This window comes from Myotis yumanensis, unplaced genomic scaffold (assembly GCF_028538775.1).
Source record: "Myotis yumanensis isolate MYYU_CA2020_CCGP unplaced genomic scaffold, mMyoYum1.0.hap1 SCAF_2, whole genome shotgun sequence".
Lineage (NCBI taxonomy): Eukaryota > Metazoa > Chordata > Mammalia > Chiroptera > Vespertilionidae > Myotis > Myotis yumanensis.
The window spans coordinates 32,223,134-32,248,488 of record NW_027223753.1 but is presented as its reverse complement, the minus strand read 5'-3'; the positions used below and the strand labels follow the sequence as shown (position 1 = coordinate 32,248,488).

Below are 25,355 nucleotides of genomic sequence, written 5' to 3'. Positions count from 1 at the left end.
TGTACTAGAGGCCCAGTGCACGAATTCGTGTGTGGGTGGGGTTCCTCGGCCTGGCCAACAATCAGGGCCGATTGGGGCAGTGGAAGGTCCAACAGGGGGAGGGCCCGAAGGAGGTTGGTCAGCAGGAGGTTGGCTGTGGGAGTGCACTGACCACCAGGGGGCAGCTCTTGCATTGAGCGTCTGCCCCCTGGTGGTCAGTGCACATCATAGCGACTGGTCGTTCAGTCGTTCGGTCACTTGGGCTTTTATATATTTAGATAAGTACTTAGTGTAGGACCTGGCTATAGTAAGTACTCATCAAATTACAGCTAGTTTATCTCCTAAAAATACAAAAACTATTTTGTATTAATGCAGTTTAAATTTCTACTGATTTTAACAATTTATTAATAATACTTATTTTTCTATACTAATAAAGTTAACCTAAAATTAATGAGATGAGATGAACACAATAGTATAACTTATAGGGAAGTAGAAAATCACATTGTTTAGAAAGGGAGGCTCTTCTACTCTTAAGTATATATAAAAAATAAATATTCACACAAAAAATTGTATATAAATGTCATAACATTATTTATAATAGCCCAAAATGAAAAACACCCTAAATATCAATCAACTACTGAATGGATAAACACAATGTGACATATACATGCAATGGGATATTATTCATCCATCAAAAGGAATAAAGTATTGATAGACACTATAGCATGAATGAACTTTGAAAACGTTATGCTAAGTGAAAAATTAAGATTATAAGGCCACATATTGTATGGTTGTATGTATATGAAATATCCAGAATAAGTTAATCTATAGAGACAAAAATTTTTGGTTGCCAGGGCTACAGAGAGAGACTGCTAGTGGGTATAAAGATTTTGGGGGGATTGATGAATATAAACTTCATAACTATACTAAAAAAACACAGAATTGTATACTCTAAAGGGATGAATTTTATCGTATGTGAATTATACCTCAATTTAAAAAGGAGGAGGGGACGTTTTTGGTGGTGGAGCCTCAGTTTTGCTACTTTTTAATTATGTGATCTTGGGACTTGTTAATTTTTAAGTTTTCTTATCTATAAAATGTATCTAATATAGTATGTTCTTCATAGGTTGTAAAATTCTACATAAAAGCTCTTAGGATAGTGTCACGTAAACAGGAAGCACTCAGTAACTGTTAGCTATTATTAATATTTCCAGTTTCAGCATGGCCAAACATGGGCAATTCTGATTAACTTTATAAGAAGAATCTTGTGTAAATATGTTTAACATTTGGTACATGGAGTTGAGATATGCTTTCTACCATACTTTTAATTTTTAAGTGAAATTTTTAATGAAATGTCGGATTCAATTGTTAACATTTAAGCTTTTCTACATGAGTGTCAATTTAAGAATGCTAATCCAAACACTTGTATGTTTTCAATTTTAAATTTATATATAGCCCAAAGTGTTTCTTAATAACAAATGATAATGATTCTCTACATTGAATAAGTTTTATGGTACTATCTAGTTGAAATGTTAGAAAATATACTTAAAGTTCAGTTATATTTATAACTGGGGCACTATGTAATTCATATTTAAACTCAGCTGTCAATTTTGTTGATTACTTCACTGTCGGTTTAAAGTATGTTTTTAATTGTTACAGATTCAGCGTTTATTGGAAGCCCAGTCTCTTCAGTCCTGTTCCCCTCAGACAACTACCGTTGAAAACACGGGGCAAACTGCAAGACAAGTGGAGTTGGTTTCCACGGAAACACAGTCACCCCCTGGTTTACACATGAGAAAAAGTGTAAGCATTGCTGTGAGCACAGGTAATTTTTTTTTTAATTTGTAAGGAGTTTTTAAAAATGCTTTTCATGTCTACTTTAAAATGTTTTTATATTGAAATTGGTGCATGGTACAAATAGAACCAAGACCAAGGTAATGAAGTATGACTTTTTAAAGTTTTTGTGTTATTTTCCTCTTGATGAAGTAAAAGTATACCTGAAAACAGTTATGAAACTACATAACATAATACATTGTTTTGCTACTTTCCCAGGCTGGACCCAGTTCTAATAAGATAAACCATCTGTAGTGTGAGAGATCAGGGAAGGTTTCATCAATGCACTGTTATTGAATCTGGGCCTTGAAGGGTATGTAGAATCTTAGTAGGTGGAATTCAGAGATGACAGAACAGATTGGGTAGAGAAAATAATATGGGCTCAGTAAAGAAACACAGGGCGCTGAGTTGTTCAGTACTCTACATTACAATGTTAAGGAGAGCCTTTTTTACATCTTTTACAAAGGACTGTCTACTTTATTTGGTAAGCAACATTGAAGGCACAACCATGAAATCTTCAAGAACAACTTTGTGTCCTCAGGTTCCAGCAAGATGTCTGGTACATAGGGTAGTGATGATAAGAACGAAGAGGAAGAGTCATGTAAGATGTTAATAAGTTTTGATAACTGATTGAATATACCCATTGAGGAAGAGGGAGATTCAAAGCTAAATGCAGTGTCATATCTTAAATTGGATCCTGGAACAGAAAAAGAACATTAGTGGGAAAATTACTGAAATCCAAATAAAGTCTCTAGTTTTAGTTAATAGCAAATGTGCCAATGTTAGTTTCTTGATTTTGAAAAATGTATCATGGTATTATAAGATGTTAACATCAAGGGAAACTGGATGAAGAATATACTGGAACTCTCTATTACCTTCTCTATAAGACTAGAATTATTCTAAAATTAAAATAAAAGTTACCCCAGGATTTTAAGCCTGGATGATAGAGGGAATGGTGATAATATTGAACAGAAGGAGGCAAGTTAGAGAAGCCAAGGAGAGAGGATGAGTTTAGTCCAATCTGTTGAGATTGAGCTACTTTGGAAATGAAGAGTGGAGGTGAGTTGATGACATAAGACTTGCAAAAGTGACAGATGAAGATTTCAGCCAGAGAAAAATCTAAGAGGGATAATAAAGAATGAAGACAGATTTCTATATTCTTTTTCTGGAGGGGAGCAAAGAGTTAGGGTAGCAAAAACTTCATGCACATTCATAAATTGCATTACTCAGTGTAGGTTCTTTGGCTACAACATAAACCACTTTGAACTAATTTAAGCAAGGAAGGAGAATATATTGCAAGAAAATGGGGATGTTTCATGAAAGCCAAGTCCAAGAATGGGGCTAGACTTCAGGAAAAAGACAATTAGAAACTAGAGTACTGTTAGGACCACCCAATTATTCTTTGTGGCTCTTTTACTCAACTCTTTCTGCAGTCTTCACTGCTTTACATTACAACATATAGCTCACCCAGAATTCCAAAGTTTATGTGTTACGTAGTTCTAGCATAAGCACAAACCAAGTCAATCCCAGCATCAAATTGCAGAGAACCTGCCGTAACCGGTTTGGCTCAGTGAGAGCGTCGGCCTGAGGACTGGAGGGTCCCAGGTTTGATTCCGGTCAAGGGCATGTACCTTGGTTGTGGGCACATCCCCAGTAGGAGGTGTGCAGGAGGCAGCTGATCAATGTTTCTCTCTCATCGATGTTTCTAACTCTCTCTCTCTCTCCCTTCCTCTCTAAAAAAATCAATAAAACACATTAAAAAAAAAAATTGCAGAGAACCTGAATGGCCAAGTTTGGGTTAGGTTTTATTGTCTGATTCAATGGTAAGGGCATTGAGAATCACATAACAGGAACATATCTCCTGGGGTTCCATCTTAGTTAATTGCAGGGGTGACAGTTCCCAGGGAAAGTGTGTGTGTATGTTGTAGAGGGATGGTGGTGAAGGAGCTGTGGATATTGTAAGCTAAATAAACATACCAGAAGTGCAGTTTTCTCTTATGCCCTCTTGTAAAATTCTGTACATAACTGTATTACAGTTGTTTATCATCTGAATATGTCATAAACTAAGCATCTGGAACAACCTAACACCTAAATGTGTGCTGAATAAGTGATAATCAAGTAAAGTTACTCACATTTGAACTTATATTCTGAAATGATTTGAAATGTTTTCAAGCATGATATATATAGAATTCAGTATTTTAAAACTTTATGTATTCGTATTTGGAGTTGTTACTTATATGCAGAAAAATAAATTATTATTTGGATTAAATGGCTCTTAGAAGCACATTTATTCTATAATAATACCTAATTCCCCAAAGAATATATAATGATACATATTCAGAAAGAGTAGCAGTGCTTATGTAACTTTTTCAAAATTGCCCCTAAAACTTTTTAATGTTTAGGTGAATACAAGATTAAATCATTCTTGTATTATTTTCATAAAATTATCCAAGTGGGCCACAAAATAGATTCCACTTTGACTTGGATTTACTTTTTGGTTTTAACTATTTAAATCATTTTATAAAGCCGTATTTCCTGAATTGTAGAATGTATACTGCTGAGTTGAAAAGATGACTTGGGGTGGTATACAGATGAATATTTTACACTTTGTAGGTATATTCTTAGAAGTATTGGGAAAAAATATAACTCTTCTAATCGATGATTTCTTGGAAATGAAGAAGCTAGGTGAAAATTAAGTGAGTTGACAAAGAAAAATAGCAACCAACTAATACATGCAAATAAATTATGCAACTGATCCATAAAATTAGGGAAACATTTGATTTTTAAATATATGCCTTATATATGTCTGATACATCCCTGATATAGCCTTATAAATACTGCATTTAAGTATCAAAATCAGAAAGCCTAGGGATTTGTATTTTATATATTTTCTGTTTTTTAGAGCAGCAGTTATCAACACACACACACACACACACACACACACACATACACACACACACACCCCAAATTGTATTCAGAACCTTAATATGTAAAACATATCACTTGAGAGCCATACCTCTTGAACAGCAGTTCTCAAGCTGTAGGTCGCGACCCCTTTGGGGGTCGAACGACCCTTTCACAGGGGTCACCTAAAACCATCGGAAAACACATATATAATTACATATTGTTTTTGTGGTTAATCACTGTGCTTTAATTATGTTCAATTTGTAACAATGAAATTGGGGGACACCACAACATGAGGAACTGTATTAAAGGGTCGCGGCATTAGGAAGGTTGAGAACCACTGCTCTTGAAGAATCAGGGCCCAGAATATGCCCTTCCCCCTTTGTACCCCAGTTTTCTATCTTTTCACCTTCCACTGAACACTTCGTGACATTTCTAAGGAAATATAATCTGAAAACAGTTCTAGGTAATTTTGTTAAAATAATATAGATAGTCTTACGTAACAAAAGTTTGTCAGAGAATTATTTTTGTAGTGGAATATTTGTTTCATTATCTGCTAAAACATTTAATCTCCAGGTGCTAGCTTGTTTTGGAATGCAGCAGGTGATCGTCAAGAACCTGACTCTCAGCTGAAGCAAGATGATACCAAGATTTCCAGTGAGGACATGAATTTTTCTGTGGATATTAATAATGAAGTCACAAGTACTCCGGGTAGTGCATCTTCACTAAAAGCAGTTGATATACCCAGTTTTGAAGAGAGCAACATTGTTGTGGAAGAAGAATTTAATCAGCCACTTTCTATATCCAAGTAAGGTCTCTTTGACTCAAAATTTATCCCACTTTTTTTCTTTATATAAATTCTAAGATTCTTTTGGTGATCTAACTCCTATGTGCATGTTAACCCATGCCTACATCTACATCTACATTTTTTCTATATGTATCTATCTGTATTTGAAAATCCTTGACTTCATTCCAGTCTTCTGATTCCAATCCTACACCCTTTTTTCTTATTTAAAACTTCTTTCCCCAACAGTGAAAAACCTGGCTCTTGTTATGTACACTACACTTACTTAGTCTTTAGTGTACACATAAAGTAGTTTCAGCATTACTAAAAATCCTGAATTTTACTAGAGTAAATTTACTAGAGTATGTTTGTGTATAGTTTTTATCTTTAGCCTTACAATATTCAGTGAAAATACCTTTTTTTAAAGTTATTTAGGTTATTTTTTCTTCCCTATTCCCTTATGTTGTTTTTTTGCATTGCCATTAGGTGTTACTATTTGTACTCCATTTTGAGGTCCTTCCATATTCTGGTTGATTTTGTTTTTTCAGTGTGTGAAACATCACTCTGGTTCTAACAAACCAAGCTATGTAAAAAGATATACACATAGGGAATTGTTTCCTTTTCATCTGGGCTACCTTGATTCTAAATTCTGCTTTTTCCATTTCTTTTTTTACATCGGATCTCTTTAGTTACTGGCTTATCTTTCCTGTATTTCTTTTGTACAAATGAGCTTATATATCTGTATTTTACGTTATTTCTTTCTTACATGAAGTATAGAAAAGTAGCATGCCATAGATACTCTCCTAAACTCTTTTCACTTGGCAGTGTATACTGGAAATCACTCCAAATTGGTTCCTAGAGATCATTATATAGCAGAGATGTTAGCTGATTGTGGTATATTTTGTGAATATTTTCTTCCTGTTTGTCAGTTATCTATTGACCTTATTTGATGTTTTTTGCCATGTAATGGTTTTTTACTTTAGGTAATCAAATTTATTGACTTTTTTTTCTTTAGAATTATATCTTAACTGATATTTTACAGAGATTCATTTCAGCGAATAGTTTATTGAGATTATCATGTACCAAATGAATGCTTGGCACTTCATATCAAGTTAAAATTAAACAGTATGGAAAAAATTGAAAATAAGCTGAGTTTTATTTTTTTTTATTTTTAAATATATTTTATTGATTTCTTACAGAGAGGAAGGGAGAGGGATAGAGAGTTAGAAACATCGATCAGCTGCCTCCTGCACACTCCCCACTGGGGATGTGCCCGCAGCCAAGGTACATGCCCTTGACCAGAATCGAACCTGGGACCCTTCAGTCCGCAGGCCAATGCTCTATCCACTGAGCCAAACCGGTTAGGGAATAAGCTGAGTTTTAAAGAAAAGGTATGGTTAGAAAAATTCATACCCTATCTATAAAATGAAATATTATATAAAGATCAAAACTTGTTTTTAAGAAAATTTAATGAAATGGAAAGATACTATGATGTAATATTAGGTTTTTAAAAGCAGCTTCGAAAGCTATAATATGGTTCAGTTTTTTAGAGAAAATACATATTTATAGAAAAAATATAGATGGGAACACTGAAAAATTAACAGGTTATCTCTAGGTATTAAATTACCTGTGACTTTTATTTTCTTTATACTTGGTGTAACTTTAAGCAGTTACCTAGCTAACCTCTGTGCCTCAGTTCCTCATCTGTCAAATTAGGATAAAATGTAGTATCTATCCCATAGATCTTTTTGATAAAGAGTATCTGAGATGATGCACCTGAAAGAGTGTATGGCCCTTTCTGCCAGCTATTTATTATTACTTTTCCCTATTTTCTACAATCACCACATATTACTTTTCTTATAAGAAATGTTTTTAAATAATGCTTTCCATAGTTATTTTTTAAATATGTATTCTAATTTTGAAAGTAATAAATGCTCATTTGAAAAATACATAAAAGCATAAAGAGGAAAAATACCACCAAGTACGTAATGTGATTATAAATGTCAACTTAGGAACTCTCGTTTGACAAGGATCTTAACTGTTTTAAGACTTGAAGTAAACAAATAATATATTTAAAATTTTCAGAGTATCTAAAAAATATGAATTAAGCCTTTCCTATCTTTAAATTCTAAAAAGCATCTAGTTCAGGAGAAATCAACAGGTTGTTTTCCAACTTTCCAAGAAAGCTGTCTAAATATATTATAAATAACGTAACTCAAAAAGGTATCATGACCCAGCTTATATACAGCCTATCAAGATGAGATGTTCATCACTAAGAACTAAAAATGCAAACCAGAATACTGCTTGTGTCTTACCTCTTTCTTCCAGAGTTACTATACTTCAAATATATGTGAAAGGTACCTTGAGAACTAACACTTACATCATATACTTATATCCTTTCAAGCAGCTCTTCTCCAGTTGTAAGAAAAGAACCTGATGTGCCTGTGTTCTTTCCGAATTCCCCGCTGGCAGAGAGCACAAGCATGTGCTTACAGAGTGGACCAACAGAGGGTGCTAGTAACAACTCTGTAACATCAGAGGAACCAAAAATTGAGCAAGTAATGCAACAATCCTTGCCTCATCAAACATCAGATAACCAGAAAATATACCAGGATTTATTGGTAAGAAAATGTAAAGCATTTCATCTCTTGTGAGATAGTTATTTAGTCTAGGATATACTAATCAAGCCTTTCCTACCTTTAAAACTAATTGGAACCTTGATATAAAAAATTTTTCTGCAAATTAATGATATAATTTATTTCTTTTAGCTTTTCATAAATTATGATAATGTGAATTCAGTAATTTACTATAAGTTTTCTAGTTGTCAGGTACTTAGATAGCCAGGAAATAAAGCCTTATTTTAAAAATAAAAAAGTTGATATTAGGCCAAATTCAAACTGAAGTTAGTACCATAAAAAGCAAGCAAGAGTTTGCAGAAAGTTTGAACATTGGAAAGAAATAGAATATTTGTGATAATATTTACTGATTTCGGTTTAGGTAAGCAGCGTTTTATTGAATACGTAGCCTAGTCTATGAAAGTGAACTAAGTAAAATAGATAATATAAAAGATGAATATGGCAGTCTCTGCTTTTGAGAACCCAGGGGAAATAACACATGGATACCAGTAACAAACAGCTCTAGGGCAGGTGGAGAAGTGCTGTAAGCAAAGGCAGCACAGACCAAAAAGGGATAATTCTGGTTGGAGGAAATAGATGTCTTGGAAAAGTTAGAATGTAAACTGGAACATAAAGGTCACATAGCCCTGGCTGCCACTTTCATCCAAATTGTAGACTTTGGAACATTTGATTTCTTCATTTAAAATTGAAGGCTAATTAAGCTTACTTCACAGGGCCATAAGATTTCCTCAATGAACACACATTATTTGCCTGCTAGGTCCTAGACTGATGTGAGCAGCTGTGTGCTTAGGAAATGAAATGCGCTTTAATACCAGGAGGACAGAGATGGTATTCATTCTCACTCAAAGTGAGAAAAGGAAGAAGTCAAATTCTGAAAGTAGCAAAGATCTACAAAATGTATAATTGAAACATTACCATTTTTAAAATGAAAGCATAGTTTAAAACTTTTGTTTATAAAGAATTTACTTATAAGTCCTGAAAACACTGGAAAATAGTACTCAAGCAATTTTAAAACTGAAAGTTTTAAAATGAACAAGTTCTGAACAGACATTCTTTTTTATATATATATATATATTTTATTGATTTTTTACAGAGAGGAAGGGAGAGAGACAGAGAGATAGAAACATCGATGAGAGAGAAACATCGATCAGCCGCCTCCTGCACATCTTCTACTGGGGATGTGCCCGCAACCCAGGTACATGCCCTTGACCGGAATCGAACCTGGGACCCTTCAGTCCACAGGCCGACGCTCTATCCACTGAGCCAAACCGGTTTCGGCTCTTTTTTCTTTTTAAATCAGTACTGAAACTTTATTCACAGATATTGAGAATTTAATTATTTATTTTTAAATTAAGTTTACTAGGGTGGCATTGGTTAATAAGATTATGTAGGTTTCAAGTGTACATTCCTATAATACAGGATATATATATTGCATTGTATACTCACCCATGAATAGATATTCTAAGTTTCCTCTAGGGTCTGATGAAATTATTTATTAGGATGGGCTGCTTTTATTAAAAAACCGATAATACTTGCAAATGTACTTACTTTAGAACTTGGGAAGATATTATTTTGCTTTTCTGTGGCCTTACTTATGCTATTATTTCCTAAGATTGTTAATAGTGATTTTTCAAGTATGTCCTTTTTTTTTTCATCAGAGTCAAGTGAACCACCTATTAAATAACTCATCCAAAGAAACTGAGCAACCATCTACCAAAGCAGTAATTATCAGCCATGAACGCACCAGAACCCAAAATGTTTACCATGCAAAGAAAAAAAAACATGATTCGGGACTGGTGGACAAAGATTGTGTTCTTAATGCAACCCTGAAGCAACTAAGAAGCCTTGGAGTAAAAATTGATTCTCCCACTAAAGTGAAGAAAAATGCTCATAAAGTGGATCATGCCAGGTAATTTTAAAATTTGTTCTAAATGATGAATAAATTTTAGATGTATTGCAGCAGTCTCGTGAGAACAGGTATAAGCTTGCCATTCAGTTCAATTGATTTATCATTTATTCAGTGTCTGCTATATGTGTGATGAATAAGAAATCATCTCTACCCTTTAGATTCTTCATTTTAGGAGGAGAGAGGGTTATGTAAGTAATTACAGAGATATTGTGGGATGTCTCCTGGTTAAAGATGTCAATGACATCTCTGGGAGTCCTGGGAAAAGAGGAATGAGCTTTTATTCATTTTGGTGTCTGGAAAGTCCTCCTGGAGGGATAGTGTCTATACCAGTGATGGCAAACCTTTTGAGCTCGGCGTGTCAGCATTTTGAAAAACCCCAACTTAACTCTGGTGCCGTGTCACATATAGAAATTTTTTGATATTTGCAACCATAGTAAAACAAAGACTTATATTTTTGATATTTATTTTATATATTTAAATGCCATTTAACAAAGAAAAATCAACCAAAAAAATGAGTTCGCGTGTCACCTCTGACACGTGTGTCATAGGTTCGCCATCACTGGTCTATACCAGCATCTGGATAGTAGGCAGTTGTGCCATCTAAAAGGCAAGAGTATAGTCACGTGAACCTTACCAGTTCCAGCTTGTATGTTCTTCTGTTCAGATCCTGCTTCACCAAAGTTAACCTTAGCAAATACTTGTTTTTAAAGATGATAAAATCTGGAAATTATATTAAAGTTAGCATGTTTTCTGTTCATTATTTTTGTTGCTGTAGTTTAGTTACAAAAGTAATAGTCTCATGATTTTAAAAAACATCAAATAATACACAAGAATATCAGATAAAATACAAAAGCCCCTACTCCCCAAACTTCTCAGACTCCTCCAACAAGATTATTTCTCTTGTTTGTTTTATATTCTTCTAGAAATATTCAAGTATATACAAATGGTGATGAGTGTTGTGATTTCGATTTTCTTGTTTAACATTTACAGCTTATTTTTATAGGCATATGCAGTTCTTCCTAATGCATTTAAACAGCTGCATAATAGTCTGTGGGACCCATGTACTATAATATAGTGAACCCTAGTCCTCTATTAATGGCCTTTTAGTCTGAATCTCTTATTTCTTATCTCAAGCAATGCTAAGTGAAATCATTCTACAGGTACTTGTACAAGTATCTTTGCAGGATAAATTCCTACATAAGTAGGATCAAAGGATATGTGCATGTGAGGGTTTGGTAGATGTTGCCATTGGCCACCAAAATAGTTGTACCAGTTTATATTCCTTCCAACCGTTTGGGAGAGTGAGGTAGCATTTGTGACGTAGAAGCTATATAACGTCTGTTAGAATGCACAGATCACCTGCTATCTATATAGAACCCTTACATTTTGGTATGGCTGCCTTTAGGGAATAGTTTTTAGGTAATATATTTCTTCACAGTGGCCACCCTATTTTAATGTCTCTAGGGTGAAACATTGAAATTAACATTTTAGTATATAATGAACTTACTGAATTAGAAGTTTATTTTTCAAATTATTTACATTAGTATTATCTATAGATATGTATTTTTCTGGTTGTGCATGTTTTCTGACTTAATATGCAAATTGCTTATAATTTTAGTAAATAAGCAAAGAAAGTAGAAAAGGACTTATATTCAGAAGATATTACCACTATAATACATCATAAAAGTATAATGTCTAGATAAATCGGTAGTGTGTATTTCGTCTTATTCATTCTCCAAAGTATTAAGTACCAAGAAGGTTAAGGAAGAATTCTTTATAAGGACCAGCAGTATTAAGCACGTTTTCCCATTGCTTGGTGATGAGGTCGCTGGTTTCAGGGAATATTAACGATGAGAATGAAAATGCCTGATAGTTACTTGGATTTTGTAGAGGTAAGGATGCACATAGTGGCTGGCACATATAAAATGGCTGAATTTCTTCATTGAATTATATGGAAAGTCATAGCTTATTCTTTGCCTAGAACAGTGGTTCTCAACTTTCCTAATGCCGCGACTCTTTAATACAGTTCCTCATGTTCTGGTGACCCCCAACCATAAAATTATTTTCGTTGCTACTGCATAACTGTAATTTTGCTACTGTTATGAATCATAATGTAAATATCTGATATGCAGGATGTATTTTCATTGTTACAAATTGAACATAATTAAAGCATAGTGATTAATCACAAAAACAACATGTAATTATATATGTATTTTCTGATGGTCTTAGGCAACCCCTGTGAAAGGGTCGTTCGACCCCCAAAGGGGTCGCGACCCACAGGTTGAGAACTGCTGGCCTCGAATATACTGTTTACCACAACAAGTAGTACACAAAGGGCTCTAATTTTTAGGGAACAGAAAAACAGATAGCAAAAATACAAGTTGCTGAATACAGTATAATAACCAGTGGTTATAGAACCCCAGAAAGTAAGGCAGACCTGATCTCAGCTTGCCTGTTACTAGCTGCTCAACTTAAGGAAAATAGTTAAAAATCTCTATTCAGTTTTCTCAACTGTAAAATAAAGGTAATAATAGTACCTACTCCTTTTATTCATTTGGTAAATTATTGAGTACCTGCTACCAGGCACCAAGGGATACTATAACGAGGACAGAAATTTGTGGACTTTCCTGAGGGAGCTAGACAATAAATAAGAAATGTAAGTTAATAGATAGCCATAAGTGCTAAGGAGAAAACAGAAAGGTAGGGGAAGGGAAATGTGAGGTATTAGAGTGGACAATAAAGTTGAGATATTTGATATGGAAGACCTCTCTGAGAAAGGTTTCTGTGAGGGTTAAATGAGATAATGTTTAGCAGAGTGCCTGGCACATAATAAGGCATCCATAAAAATTAGCAGCTATTATTGTATATATGATATAAAGGGAAAGGCAAGTCAATTAGTTAACATTAATGAGATAACACTAGCCAAAGTGAGTTGAAGGTTATATCTAATGAAAGAAAATCAGTACACACACACACACACACACACACACACACACACACACAGTAGTCCATATCCAAAGACTGATTGATGTTTATTACAAATAGAATCTCTTCAACTATGAAAAATTTAATATTCTTAGTTATTTACCAGAACTTGTTATGTTATATTATCAAATATGTTTTCTATTTTATTTATTTATTGTTTTATACTTGACCAATATTTACTTTACCAATGACTTTTACATTTGGGGGTCTGTATTTTCTCTTAAAACCATGACTGATGTTTAAATTTAGGAAAATTAATTTGTGTTTTGTGTTCCACTTTCAGTCTGTGAATCATGGATTACCTTCTAGGTTATTGTATTTATCCCTTGAATATATCTGGGTCATCAAGACTTAGGTGTTTGAGCACTCAGATAAAAAAGTACCATAAGCCTTAGAGCTGAAGACCTTTTGTTACTTAGAATGGAATACATTTAGAATAACACTATTTGGTACTCAAAATAAGATAAAATGATGGCCTACTCCATTTTGTCTTTCAGTGTGTTGGCATGCATCAGCCCTGAAGCAGTGATCTCTGGATTGAACTACATGTCATTTGCTAATGTTGGCATGAGTGGCTTAAGCCCTAACAGTGTGGATTTGAGCATGGAGGCAAATGCTATAGCTCTGAAGTATTTAAATGAAAATCAGCTGTCACAACTGTCTGTCACTCGATCAAATCAAAATAACTGTGACTCATCCTTTAGCTTTCTGCATATTAATACAGACAGAAGCACCGTGGGGCTTAGTTTAATTTCACCAAACAACATGTCGTTTGCAACCAAAAAATATATGAAGAGATATGGACTTATACAAAGCAGTGACAATAGTGAAGATGAAGAGGAACCTTCAAAGAACACAGATAACAAGAGTGAACATTTATTGAATCAGAATCCCACATGCATACCTGAGCAACTGGATTGTCAGAAGGAGCCTTTTAGGAATGCCTGTGAAATAATTCATTGTAATAACTGTGAATCCTTGGGCACCCCCACAGATATGCCAGTATTGAGAAATATTACAAATGAAGTTGTTCAGCCAAAAGCAGCACAGCAGTTGAATGAAAACCCAGCTTTTTTATTAAAGAACCTTAAGTCAAGTCCTACAGTGAATCTCCGAACTGGAAAAGCAGAGTTTACCCAACATCCTGAGAAAGAAAATGAAAGGGACACTCCATTTTTTCCTGAAAGTTTGAAACCTTCTGAAACTTTAAAGCAAATGAATAGTATGGATTCTGTAGGCACCTTCTTAGATGTTAAGCGTCTCAGACAGTTGCCAAAATTATTTTAAACCTTTTAACCCCCTGCCCTGTTATGAGGACTAGGTGTCTTCTGAAGATACTTAGAGAAGCCAGAGCCCTTTGGTAGTTTGGGGATTCCTAATTAAACATGGGTCATCCTGTTGTTTTTTTATAACAGCTGATTGCAAAGAGCTGAACAAGTGACCTGATTGTAAGATGGCTGGCTGGTAAGAGGGCTGAGTTCTCTGTTAGAGAGCTTTCAGTGTCACTGAAACCTTTTTAAAACAAACAAACAAAAAAAACCGCTAAGATTAGTTGTTTCAACAAATTTAGGTAAACAGACACCATCCAACTCAGGATCTTATCTGCTCTTTATACTATACATTTTGAGAAGTAAGTCTGTTTTCCTAGCATGTTGCATCTCTACATCTGCCCAGTATCACCTAAAAGAACATAAAATAAAGTTATCATGACCCTGACTAAATTAGCTAGATCAATCCGTACTAAATTTAAGGGGAAGTTTTGTAAAATAATTTAAGATCTTTTTATTCTAGGAGTGTATATGTCCTCTTAAGATCCATATTTGTTAAATCCTGTGGAAGTAAAACTTTTGCTATATGGTGGGTTATATATTACCTATCGCAGAATAAGAAAATTATTGGGTATGAGTGTTTTATAAACTTTGTGAGTTTTTCAAATGTTTTAATTTTTTGATAGAACTAAAATACCTATTAAATTTAATAAAAATGTCTAGATTGACTGTTCTCCTTTTTTCTCTGCTATAGCATATCCTTCTCCACTTTAAAAAAAAGAAAAACTTTTAGGCCCCAGAAAGTTACAAAAATAGTAAAGAGTATACACTGCACCCAGCAACCCCCAAAGATAATATCTTACGTATCCATGTAAATGATTAAAATCAAGAAATTGACATTGGGTATAGTATTAATAATTAAAACAGACCTTCCAGGTTTCAGAAGTTTCTACATGCATTCATTAACTATACCATTATCACATTAGCTCTATGAAATTTTGTCATCACAATCACCGTAAAGAAAGAACTGTTCCATTACCCCAAAGAAACTAATTGTACCCTCCTTCCAACCCTGACCTCTAACAACCAATGGCCTATTCTCCATCACTGGAATTTTTTCATTTTGAGAATATAAATGGAATCATAGTATGTAACTTTGAAATTGGTTTTCACGCAGCATAATGTCCTTGAGATCTATCCAAGTTGTTGAATGTATCAATAGTTGCTTCCCTTCTCCCCTCATCTTCTTAAATATTAAGTTTTAAATTGTTATTTCTGGATATAAATGAAAAAAATCTTCATTCATTTGAGAAATAAAGCTGCTGAAGTTAAATGAAGATAGTGCCTTATAACAATATCTAAGCTTGATGTATAAATTGGAAAGATACAGACTTTGGATTTCTAAATACTTTCCAACCCAGCTGGGGCTTTCTGAGATAATAATCTGATTAATTTATAGTTAGCAAGCCCAAGTATAGCTCTCTGATAGCTCTCTGCTGTTCCCCACTGGAGCCAGGGACCCATTTGTGCATCTTTTCCTTCAGTGTTGCTCTTTCAGGCTAAAAGTAAGATGAGTAAATAGCAATGATGATTGTGTTTCCCTTTGTTTCCATAGGCATTGTTTGAAGCTTTAGCTATTTTAATAAGTAGCATGAAAGTCCACCTATAGACTTCATTGGAGTAAAAATTTAAAAAAAAATTTTTTTTTAATGTTTTTCTTGATCTCAGAGAGGAAGGGAGAGAGAGACAGTAACATCAATGATGAGAATCATTGATTGGCTGCCTCCTACAGGCCTGCCCCTCACTGGGGATCTAGCCCACAACCCAGGAGTCAGACCATGACCTGGTTCATAGTTCGACACTCAAGCACTGAGCCATGCCAGTCGGGCATTGGAGTAAAATTTTAATGGAATTGTCAATGCCACACTTTAACAGAGCACTATGTGCTCTGTTTAACTTTAGCCCTCGGCGTTTCACCCAAGAGAGTGTAGGTACAATTTATATTGCACATTAATGAACAAAAAACTAGGGGATGTTACTGAATTAACTGACAACCTCATTAACAATACCATTATCACTGGGAACCCACACCAAATAAGCTCTCTATCTGAACAATAAAAACTGAAACTGAAGCTTGTTAGGCAAAATCAAATTCCATCACCACATCTAATTTAAGGCCTCTGGTAGGATGCTTAAGCAGTTTGGAGAATGATTTTAGACTGCAGATTAATTCAACAAAACATGTCTACTAAATGCATTTCCAGAGAAGAGGGACCATCACTGAAGCCTTACTACAGAAAGTTCTCTAAGAAGAGTGTTTTACTATGGTAGGTTACTTGGCAAGCTATTGCTATGATAGCATTTAGGCATCTTTGGAAAAAGCATTAGTACTGAGAAAATTGGATTAAAAGACTTTTGAGATGATTGTCTCTCAAATGATATTTCTTTGAAATTTTTTCATTTATCTAGTCCCCACCATGCTGTTTATAGATATGGGTGTGCTGCTTCAAATGAAATAAGGAAACAGTGGAATTTCTGCATCCAGAAACATACCCACTAGTTTGGGTCCTGGCCAATTGGTCTCTCCACCCGCCCCCCCCCCCCCGGCCCCCCATCTCCACACACACATACTAAATGTCTGCTAACTCAACCTCTGAGCCCCTTGGTGGCTAACTGCTCCATGGTCATTTGTCCTTTGCCTTGCCCTGCAGAAGTGGATGTAGACATGTTAGACATGAGCCTTGCCCTTTGCCAGCTGTGAAGACTAGGGAAAAGATACACCCTGAAAGCAGTCACACAACAGTATATGATGAAAAGACAAAATGAGTGATCCAGATGAAGCCACAGCAGTGTAATCATGATAGCTTCCACCTTTTTAGAACTCACTATGCAGAGTACTTAATATGTGTTAGTTCATTTAAGTCCCTGCTGACCCCAACTGGTGATTGTCATCCTCATAGATGGGGCACTGCCTTAGGGAAGTAACTTATCCAAGTAAGTTGCTAGGAGAGACTCACACTTAAGTATAACTCCAGAGCTCAAGTTCTTATTAAGCCACTGGGAAAACAGCTTCCCTGAGGCCTGAGGAATTCAGGAAGAGCTTCCTATAAAAAACCAAAAAAACACAAAAACAGATGATTTTGAATATTATAGTCAATGCTGTCTTCAAATATACACTGTCCTCCACGCTGCCCTGCCGTATTTCCCCCTAAGAAGGCGTCCCCTTGCCCTTTAGCCATGACCAGAAATGACTCTTTATTTTTTTACCCAAGAGCCCTGAAGGTGGCCACCCCAGCTATGTTATGTTAATATTAAAGGATTCATTTCAATGATTTTCTTCATGGTATCCTCCTTAAGTCTACTGTTAGGGCTCCAGGAAATTGAAGGAACAAAAGACTTTTCTGTGCCCTTGTTTTCTAGACATTACTCAGAAGGGCAGAACCTTTGCTAGCCTCCTAGATGAGAGAGGCCTTTATGCCTGCAAAATAAATTCCATGATAATGTCTTAGGTTGATAGACTATTTCACATATTTTTCAAAGTGTGCTTTCCTACATACTTCCTCTTATTAATACTTACAAAACCAGACTGAAATATATATGGCAGTATCATTAACCCCTTTTTTCAAATGATAAGACAGACACAAATAAGGTATAACTGGATCAAGGTCACATACTTATAGTTAACAATCTAGTGTCCTTCCATAGCATCTAGCCCAGCAGCAGCCATTCCCTCCACGCTTCCGATCCCCATCAGCACCATTTTCACTCCTAATCATCCCACGGGTATCTAATGTTGGTTCTGCTGGGCACTGAGCTAGGTGCTGAGCATAAGGTGATGAACAAGACAAATTTGCCCTGTAGGAACTCTATCTAATGGAGCCAGACATGCAAACATTAGCAATGCTGAGAAGTCGGTGCTCCTATATGGGAGAATAGATGAAGAGAAGCTTGGAGGAGGGTTATTCTGACAATGCTGGAATTTTCCAGAATCTTGCAGGAGCAAGAGGGAAGAGAAGGGAAAGAAGTGATAGTTCTAATAGAGGGAATAGCTTGTTGGAAAGCATGGAGATATGAACAGGTACAGCATTGGAGGAGGGGGGTGGGGACAGGAAAGCAAAGATAGGTAAAGGGATAAAATATACAAGTAGAAAGAACACTGAATTAGAAGTCAGCAACAACTGGATTCTTCTCGTTGCTCTGCCCCAAGTTCTGTGACATTGGGCAAGTCACCTCATATCACTCGGCTTCAGTTTCCCAATTTTTGAGGTGAAGGGGTTAGCCATGTGTCTCTGACATGCTGTGATTATATAAACAATGATTCAGAAACAGGGTATGAGGAGTGTTTTATAAGTCCAGAGGAGGGGAAGGCTTCCATAAAAGATCATTAGAGTTGGGCCTCCATAGGTATAGATGAGGAAAAGGAGATTTTCCTACTTTTTACAATGCTTAATGTATTTCATAATTTAAAAAGAAAAAGAGAGTTCCCTTTTCCCCACCAAAATGTTGATTAATAATATCTATTCCAAGGGATACCAAGATGCCTTTTTCCAGCTCTGAATTACACATTCCCTATTTTTAAGGAGTTCAAAGTACAGTGTGAAAAAACATCAAACCCATGAAAAGGGGATTTAGGGTTTGGAAGCCTGGGTGATGTTCCTTATCTCCTCTCTGCTTCCCAAACCGGAACTGTCTGGGTCACCGAGAACATCCTCAGAGGAAATCCTGTTTTCCCACTTCCTGGTCAGAGACTGAACTCCAGGAAAAGGAGAGATTAGGGGAGAGCCCTGTGTCCTGTCTCTTCACGGGAGGTCTGGGACCAGGAGGGCAAGAGGGACTAATTAAAAACATAATGGAAACAATGACGTAAGGTATCCAAGCTGCAGAGCTCTCAGAAATCACTTGGGTCCTCATTGTACGAATGAGGACCCTGGGGCCCAAAGAAGAGGAGGGACTGTACAAGTTCACACAGCTTAGTAAGCACAGAGCTGGGACTGGAACTCGGGAAGCTAGCCTCCCAGCATACCATCATATGCCACGGTATTTGAGTCAGTAAGTTAGGTATCAAGCAATCAAACCTTGCCCCCCCCCGACCCCCGCTACCCTTGATACCATAAAGGAAAGAAAGGGCGCACACACACACACACACACACACACACACACACACACACACTTCTTGCTTTGCTCACATTGCTCCCTTTGCCTCCAAACCCTCCATAGGTTCAAAGCCTTGTGTACCCTTCAAAACCTAGCACTTTTGCTAACTTGCTTATTCCTCACAACAACTGTATGAGGTACATACTTTTATTAGCCCCAATTTTATGGAGTGGAAAATAAGAGCAGAGGTGAATTAGATTTTCCCAAGATCACACAGCCAACATGAAGAACCAGGATTCAAACTCTGGCAGCCTCACTCCAGAGCCCTTGCTCTTAACCTGATCATTAGGTTGGGAGTATGGAGACTCAGGGGTAAAGTGATGTGCCCAAGGTCATACAGGTGAAGTCAGGATTTGAACTCAGGTCTGTCTGACCTCAAATCCCATGTTCTCTTCTCCTTCTCCTTTCTCTCCTCTTTCTCTCTCGAGGGCAGAGGGCTGAGGTAAGTATGTGTTTCACTTCCCTAAAGCCCAATATTCCTACCTTGGGAAAGTGATACCAGGTCATAGACACTGGCTGGTTGGAAGGGAAGCAGGTACATGAACCAAAGCTGAGTCCATTCCTGGTGAGTGACTTGCTCCAAACTTCCAGAATCACCCTTAGAGCAGTGATGGCGAACCTTTTGAGCTCGGCATGTCAGCATTTTGAAAAACCCTAACTTAACTCTGGTGCCATGTCACATATAGAAATTTTTTGATATTTGCAACCATAGTAAAACAAAAACTTATATTTTTGATATTTATTTTATATATTTAAATGCCATTTAACAAAGAAAAATCAACCAAAAAAATGAGTTCGCGTGTCACCTCTGACACGCATGTCATAGGTTCGCCATCACTGCCCTAGAGGGACCTGCTCTGTGACTCTCCAAGCGCCCTGCCTGTGTTCCCCACCCCACCCAGCACAGAGAGTATCTGTGAAAATAGGGAGAGTCCACTGCCCTCACCCCAATCAAGGCCTGCGTGTCTTCACAGCTTGTGTGATCTTGGAACCATTCCTCTCTCTGACAGGGGCCTTAAGGATGCACTTACATGTTCCCTGTGGCTGGTTTTTAGGACCAGGAAGGTTGGCCAGTTCCACTTCCTCTAAGTTCATGGCCCAGATTCCTGCTGGATGGTGTCCCTCTCCCTCAATTTCTTTCTCCAGGTTCATCTCTGTCACTCTTATTCAACATGCATTTGTGGTGTTCCTCCTCTGTCTGTGCGATAAGCCGGGCCCTTCAAGGGGCTTGGTGGGGTACACAAGCACCCAGATACGTGTGGTCAGCACCATGTTGGAAGGATGTTTAGTAGACACAAGAGGAGGAACTAGAGGCAAAACTTCTTTTCTGCTGGAAGTTTTCCATACTCTTGTCTCTTCCATAATGTTTTAAAAAATTTTTTTTTCTGCTGAAACCGGTTTGGCTTAGTAGATAGAGCGTCGGCCTGCGGACTGAAAGGTCCCAGGTTTGATTCCGGTCAAGGGCATGTACCTTGGTTGCAGGCACATCCCCAGTAGGGGGTGTGCAGGAGGCAGCTGATTGATGTTTCTCTCTCATCAATGTTTCTAACTCTCTATCTCTCTCCTTTCCTCTCTGTAAAAAATCAATAAAATATATTAAAAAATTTTTTCTTTATTGATTAAGGTATTATATATATGTCCTTATCCCCCCATGGTCCCCTACCCCCTCCACTCAGTGGTACATCTACACAATGGAATACTACGCTGTGGTAAAAAAGAAGTAATCCTTACCATTTGCAACAGCATGGATGGAACTGGAGAGCATTATGCTAAGTGAAATAAGCCAGTCAGAGAAAGATAAATATCACATGATGCATAATGTTTTCTAGATTATTCTGTATTTTTGCATGTATCAGTAGTTTGGTTCTTTCATATGGCTGGGTAGTATTCTATTGCATGAATGTACCACAATTTGTTTATCCATTCACCTGTGGCCGAGCATTTGGATTATTTCTAGTTTTTAGCTACTATGAATGAAGCTGCTATGAATATTTGTGCACAAGAGTTCTTGTAGGTATATATTTTTCAATTCTCCCAATTAAGTATGTGTTTATAAACTGTTTGTTGACAAGGAACTGCCAAAGTGTTCTTCCAAGTGGTTGAGTCAGTTTTGCATTCTGTTCAACAATGTAAGAGAATTCCAGTTGCTCCACATCCTCACCAATACTTGGTACATCAGCCTTTTGTGGCAGAGTTATCACAGTTTTTAGTTGCATTTCCTAGTGCAAGTTTGCACATCTTTCCATGAGATTTTCGGGTATTTGTTTATCTCCTATAGAGTCACTGGGTGTTCTCTGATAGTCGCTCAACCTGTCTGTGCTTCAGTTGGTACCTACAAAATGGAGCCCCCTGCTTCACTGGGTTGTTGTCAGGATCAACTGAAGTAATCTTTAGGAAGTGGTTAGGTCAGTGCCTGGCACCTGGCACTGCCATATAAATGCAGCTATTGGGAATTAGCCTGGCTGCCCACCAGAGCACACACAGCACATCTCTTAGAGGACAAGCTCAGGGGAGATTCGCTGGAACCCAGAGTCAGGGGAGGGTGGGGCAGAACCACTCGAAAGCCTAGAATTTGGAGTTGAGGGAGAACTCAGCCTTGGGGAAGGGGTGGGGAACAGGTCAGAGAGGGGACAATGCCTCAGACCCAAATCTTGGCTGGGCTGTTCTCTCCAGGCTGCTCAGCCCCAGGACCAGACTCCAGACCAACCAGTCTGGGTCCCAACCTCCCCTCCGCCTTGACACCCCAACCGAGGAGCTCCCGGGTTTCCTGCCTGACATGGCCCCCCCCCTCGGGGCTGGAGGAGGAGGGCTGGCATTTCCTGGCGGGGCCACAAGCGGCGTCACCTGCTCCTGGACGCTGGGACCACGCGCTGACCGACAAGCACCAGATGCTATTTCGGGCGGCGCCCAGCTCAGTTCACAGTTTCCGTTTTTCCACTGACTGGTCGGTCGGAAACAGGGGAGGGGGAGGTGCAGACGTCACCAGCCCCCAGCCCCAGGAGGGAGGTGGTGGGGCCTGGGGGACAGGTTGGGACCAGCCGGCAGACTAGAATGGGGAGGTGGGGGGATGTCTGGGGCAGGGCTGACAAAAGGCTTGCCTCCCTGTTTCTTCTTCACAACTCTCTCTCTCGGACACGTCGTTGCCCCCTAAGTCAAGACAACAGCCTGTTGGTGCCTCAAAGGCACCCAAGTCAAGGAATTCAAAACCAAATGCAGAATCTTTGGGTGACCATCTAAGGCAGCGGTTCTCAACCTGTGGGTCGCCTAAGACCATCAGAAAACACATATATAATTACATATTGTTTTTGTGATTAGTCGCTATGCTTTAATTATGTTCAATTTGTAACAATGAAAATACATCCTGCATATCAGATATTTACATTATGATTCATAACAGTAGCAAAATTACAGTTATGAAGTAGCAACAAAAATAATTTTATGGTTGGGGATCACCAGAACATGAGGAACTGTATTAAAGGGTCGCGGCATTAGGAAGGTTGAGAACCACTGATCTAAGGGAAGGAGAACCAAAAACCCCGAGGGTTCCTGGATTTCTCCTTCCTCCTCACCCTCCAAATTCTTACAAACACGGTTTTGTATCCTAAATACATGTCATCTTCATCTGCCTTTTGCCATCTCTTCTGCCAGCATCCCAGTCCACACACCTTGGACCAGGACATTGGCCTCAGAACCTGTCTTTCCACATCCTTCCCACCCACACACACCTCTTCTCCACCTTGCAGTCAAAGACATTCTAGAAATGCAAATCTCTTCATAGGACCCTACACCTACCCTCAAACCAAATGAACAAAAGGGTTCTCTGAAAATCCTTTGGATTGTCCATAGGCTTGGTCAAGCCATCAGACTATTTTCTGTTCCTTTCATGAACCTGAGTCCTTCTGCTTTAGCCCTTGGCCCACCTGGAAGGCTCTTGATGCTCACTCTTCCACTCACCCTTCAGATCCCACTCTTAGGTCTGAGTCCAGGCATCATTTCTCAGAGAAGCATTCCCTGGCTGGGCTCTCTGATATGGGAATGGCCAGCCCCTTTTTTACAGGGGCTCAGAGACATGAAATGACTTGCCCAATGGTGCCACAGCTCAAGTGTAGCAGAGCTGGGCTTTGAACTTGGGTGTAGTGCAGGTTGTGGGGCTGATGGATCAATATTTTGCTCTCACCTCTCTCTCTCTCTCTCTCTCTCTCTCTCTCTCTCTCTCTCTCTCTCCATCTCTCCCTCTCCCTCACCCTCTCTCTCAAAATAAGAAAATCAATAATACCATGGCACCCTGATTTCCACCAGAGAGCACAGAGGAACACGGGGACTGACAGGCTGCACTGAATTAACTGTATCTTCACGGAGAGCTGTCCCGATGGCCAAGGAGGAGACAGGACTCACTGCAGCCACACTCTGGGGTTAGTCCTTGACTGGGATTCAGTCTGTGACCAGGCTAAGGGCTTTTCCCTAGTTCTCAGGTCCCAAAAGGAGCTCAAAACCAGAGGATCTGGAAGGACAAAGCAGCCTGCTCCTGGGGGATTGAGCTGTGGACTATAAGCTTTAGCCAAGCCACATCTCTCCATGCTTTAATTTCTTTCTCTGTATTAATAGCCCAACCGCCCCCCCCCCCCATACAAGTGTACATATGTTATCCTGGGCTCTGGGATGGGTGAGATTTCATAGATGACTGTCCTCAGCACCACCACCTTTCAGAGATCATTTTATTTAATCCTCACAACTTGGCGAGGTAGGTATTATTTTTCCATTTCACAGATGAAGAAATGGAGGTTCAGGGCTAAGTGACCTGTAAGACTTGAACCTGTTCTATTCCACTCCACTATAAAAGAACGAACCCGGACACCTTCCATGAGCTAAGCTCCAGTTGCCCATGTCTCCCGGAGCCCAGATTTCTACCCCCCAGAACAGATTTCATTCCCTCTAACGAGCTGAGCCCAGATTCCTGCTCCAAGCCTGGGCTCTAGCTGCCCCTTTTCACCAGCTGGGCTCCAAAGAAGGTTTGGTGCTAAATTTGCTTCAAACCCACACTCCACCACTCACTGAATATGCAACACTGGGAAATTTTCTTTTATTCTCTGTGCCTTGGTTTTCTTGTTTGTAAATTGAGGATAATAATAGTCCCCACCCTCTTTGGATTGTTTATGAAAGCTAAATGAGTTAATATTTGTAGAGTGCTTAGCAAGATTAAAATGTTTAAAAATATTGCGAGAGGAGGGATGTTCCTGGGCTCTGGGCTCGGCCTGAAACAGTAGAATGGACATTTTAATCTCTCCACTGACACCAGTTCTGCCTCCATACATGCCCTGGCGTGAGCCCAGTAGGGGACATTCCAGGCAAGCGGCTCCATTTTAGAGCAGAGGAGTCAGGGCTGAATAGGACACTGGAGAAATAATAAACGGAGTTGCAGGGAGGGGTTGGGAGTGATGGTTTTGGCGTCCTGGTCTTCCGAGGCAGGGACAGGGTGCTGGGATGGGAGTCGCTGGAGAAAGGTGCCTGGGAGGCCGTGCAGGGACTGAGGTGGTGGGGGAAGCCCGTGTTTCCCAAGAGGCCTCAGGATCAGAAATGGGGCTGGTCCCGGCGGGTCCTAGACAGCGCGCCCGACTCTCGGCGCAGCGCATTCCGGAGCCGGAGCCCGTCCCAGCTACACGCAACCAGTCCCCATTCCCTCCAGTGAAATTGCCAAATTAAAATGAATCATTTGGCCCATAATGGCCGAGGCGCTTATCGAGGGCGAGCGGACCCGCGGCAACGCCTTATCTCCGCGGCGCACACGGCCCCGGCGCGCCTGGGCCCATGCTAACGAGGCCTGGGACGTGAGCAGGATTAGAGCGAGTTAGTGGCGGAGCCGGTGCGGCGCGCGCGCGGGCGGGGCGCGGGGGAGGGGGGGACGG

At 38.7% G+C, this 25,355-nt stretch overlaps 1 protein-coding gene across 2 annotated transcripts in view; it reads left to right on the top strand.

Moving 5' to 3' along the window:
• Positions 1-14,947, top strand: part of STIL (STIL centriolar assembly protein) — a 42,214-nt gene extending 27,267 nt beyond the window's left edge. Inside the window, exons 12-16 of one of the 2 annotated variants that reach the window (XM_070403317.1) lie at positions 1,639-1,804; positions 5,293-5,524; positions 7,908-8,121; positions 9,795-10,045; positions 13,528-14,947. In XM_070403317.1, coding sequence (XP_070259418.1) covers positions 1,639-1,804; positions 5,293-5,524; positions 7,908-8,121; positions 9,795-10,045; positions 13,528-14,317 — 1,653 coding nt within the window. In that variant the 3' untranslated portion in view covers positions 14,318-14,947. Of the gene's footprint in view, positions 1-1,638; positions 1,805-5,292; positions 5,525-7,904; positions 8,122-9,794; positions 10,046-13,527 lie in introns of both variants that reach the window. The other variant, XM_070403316.1, reaches the window with a different exon arrangement.
• Positions 14,948-25,355: the final 10,408 nt, after the last annotated feature.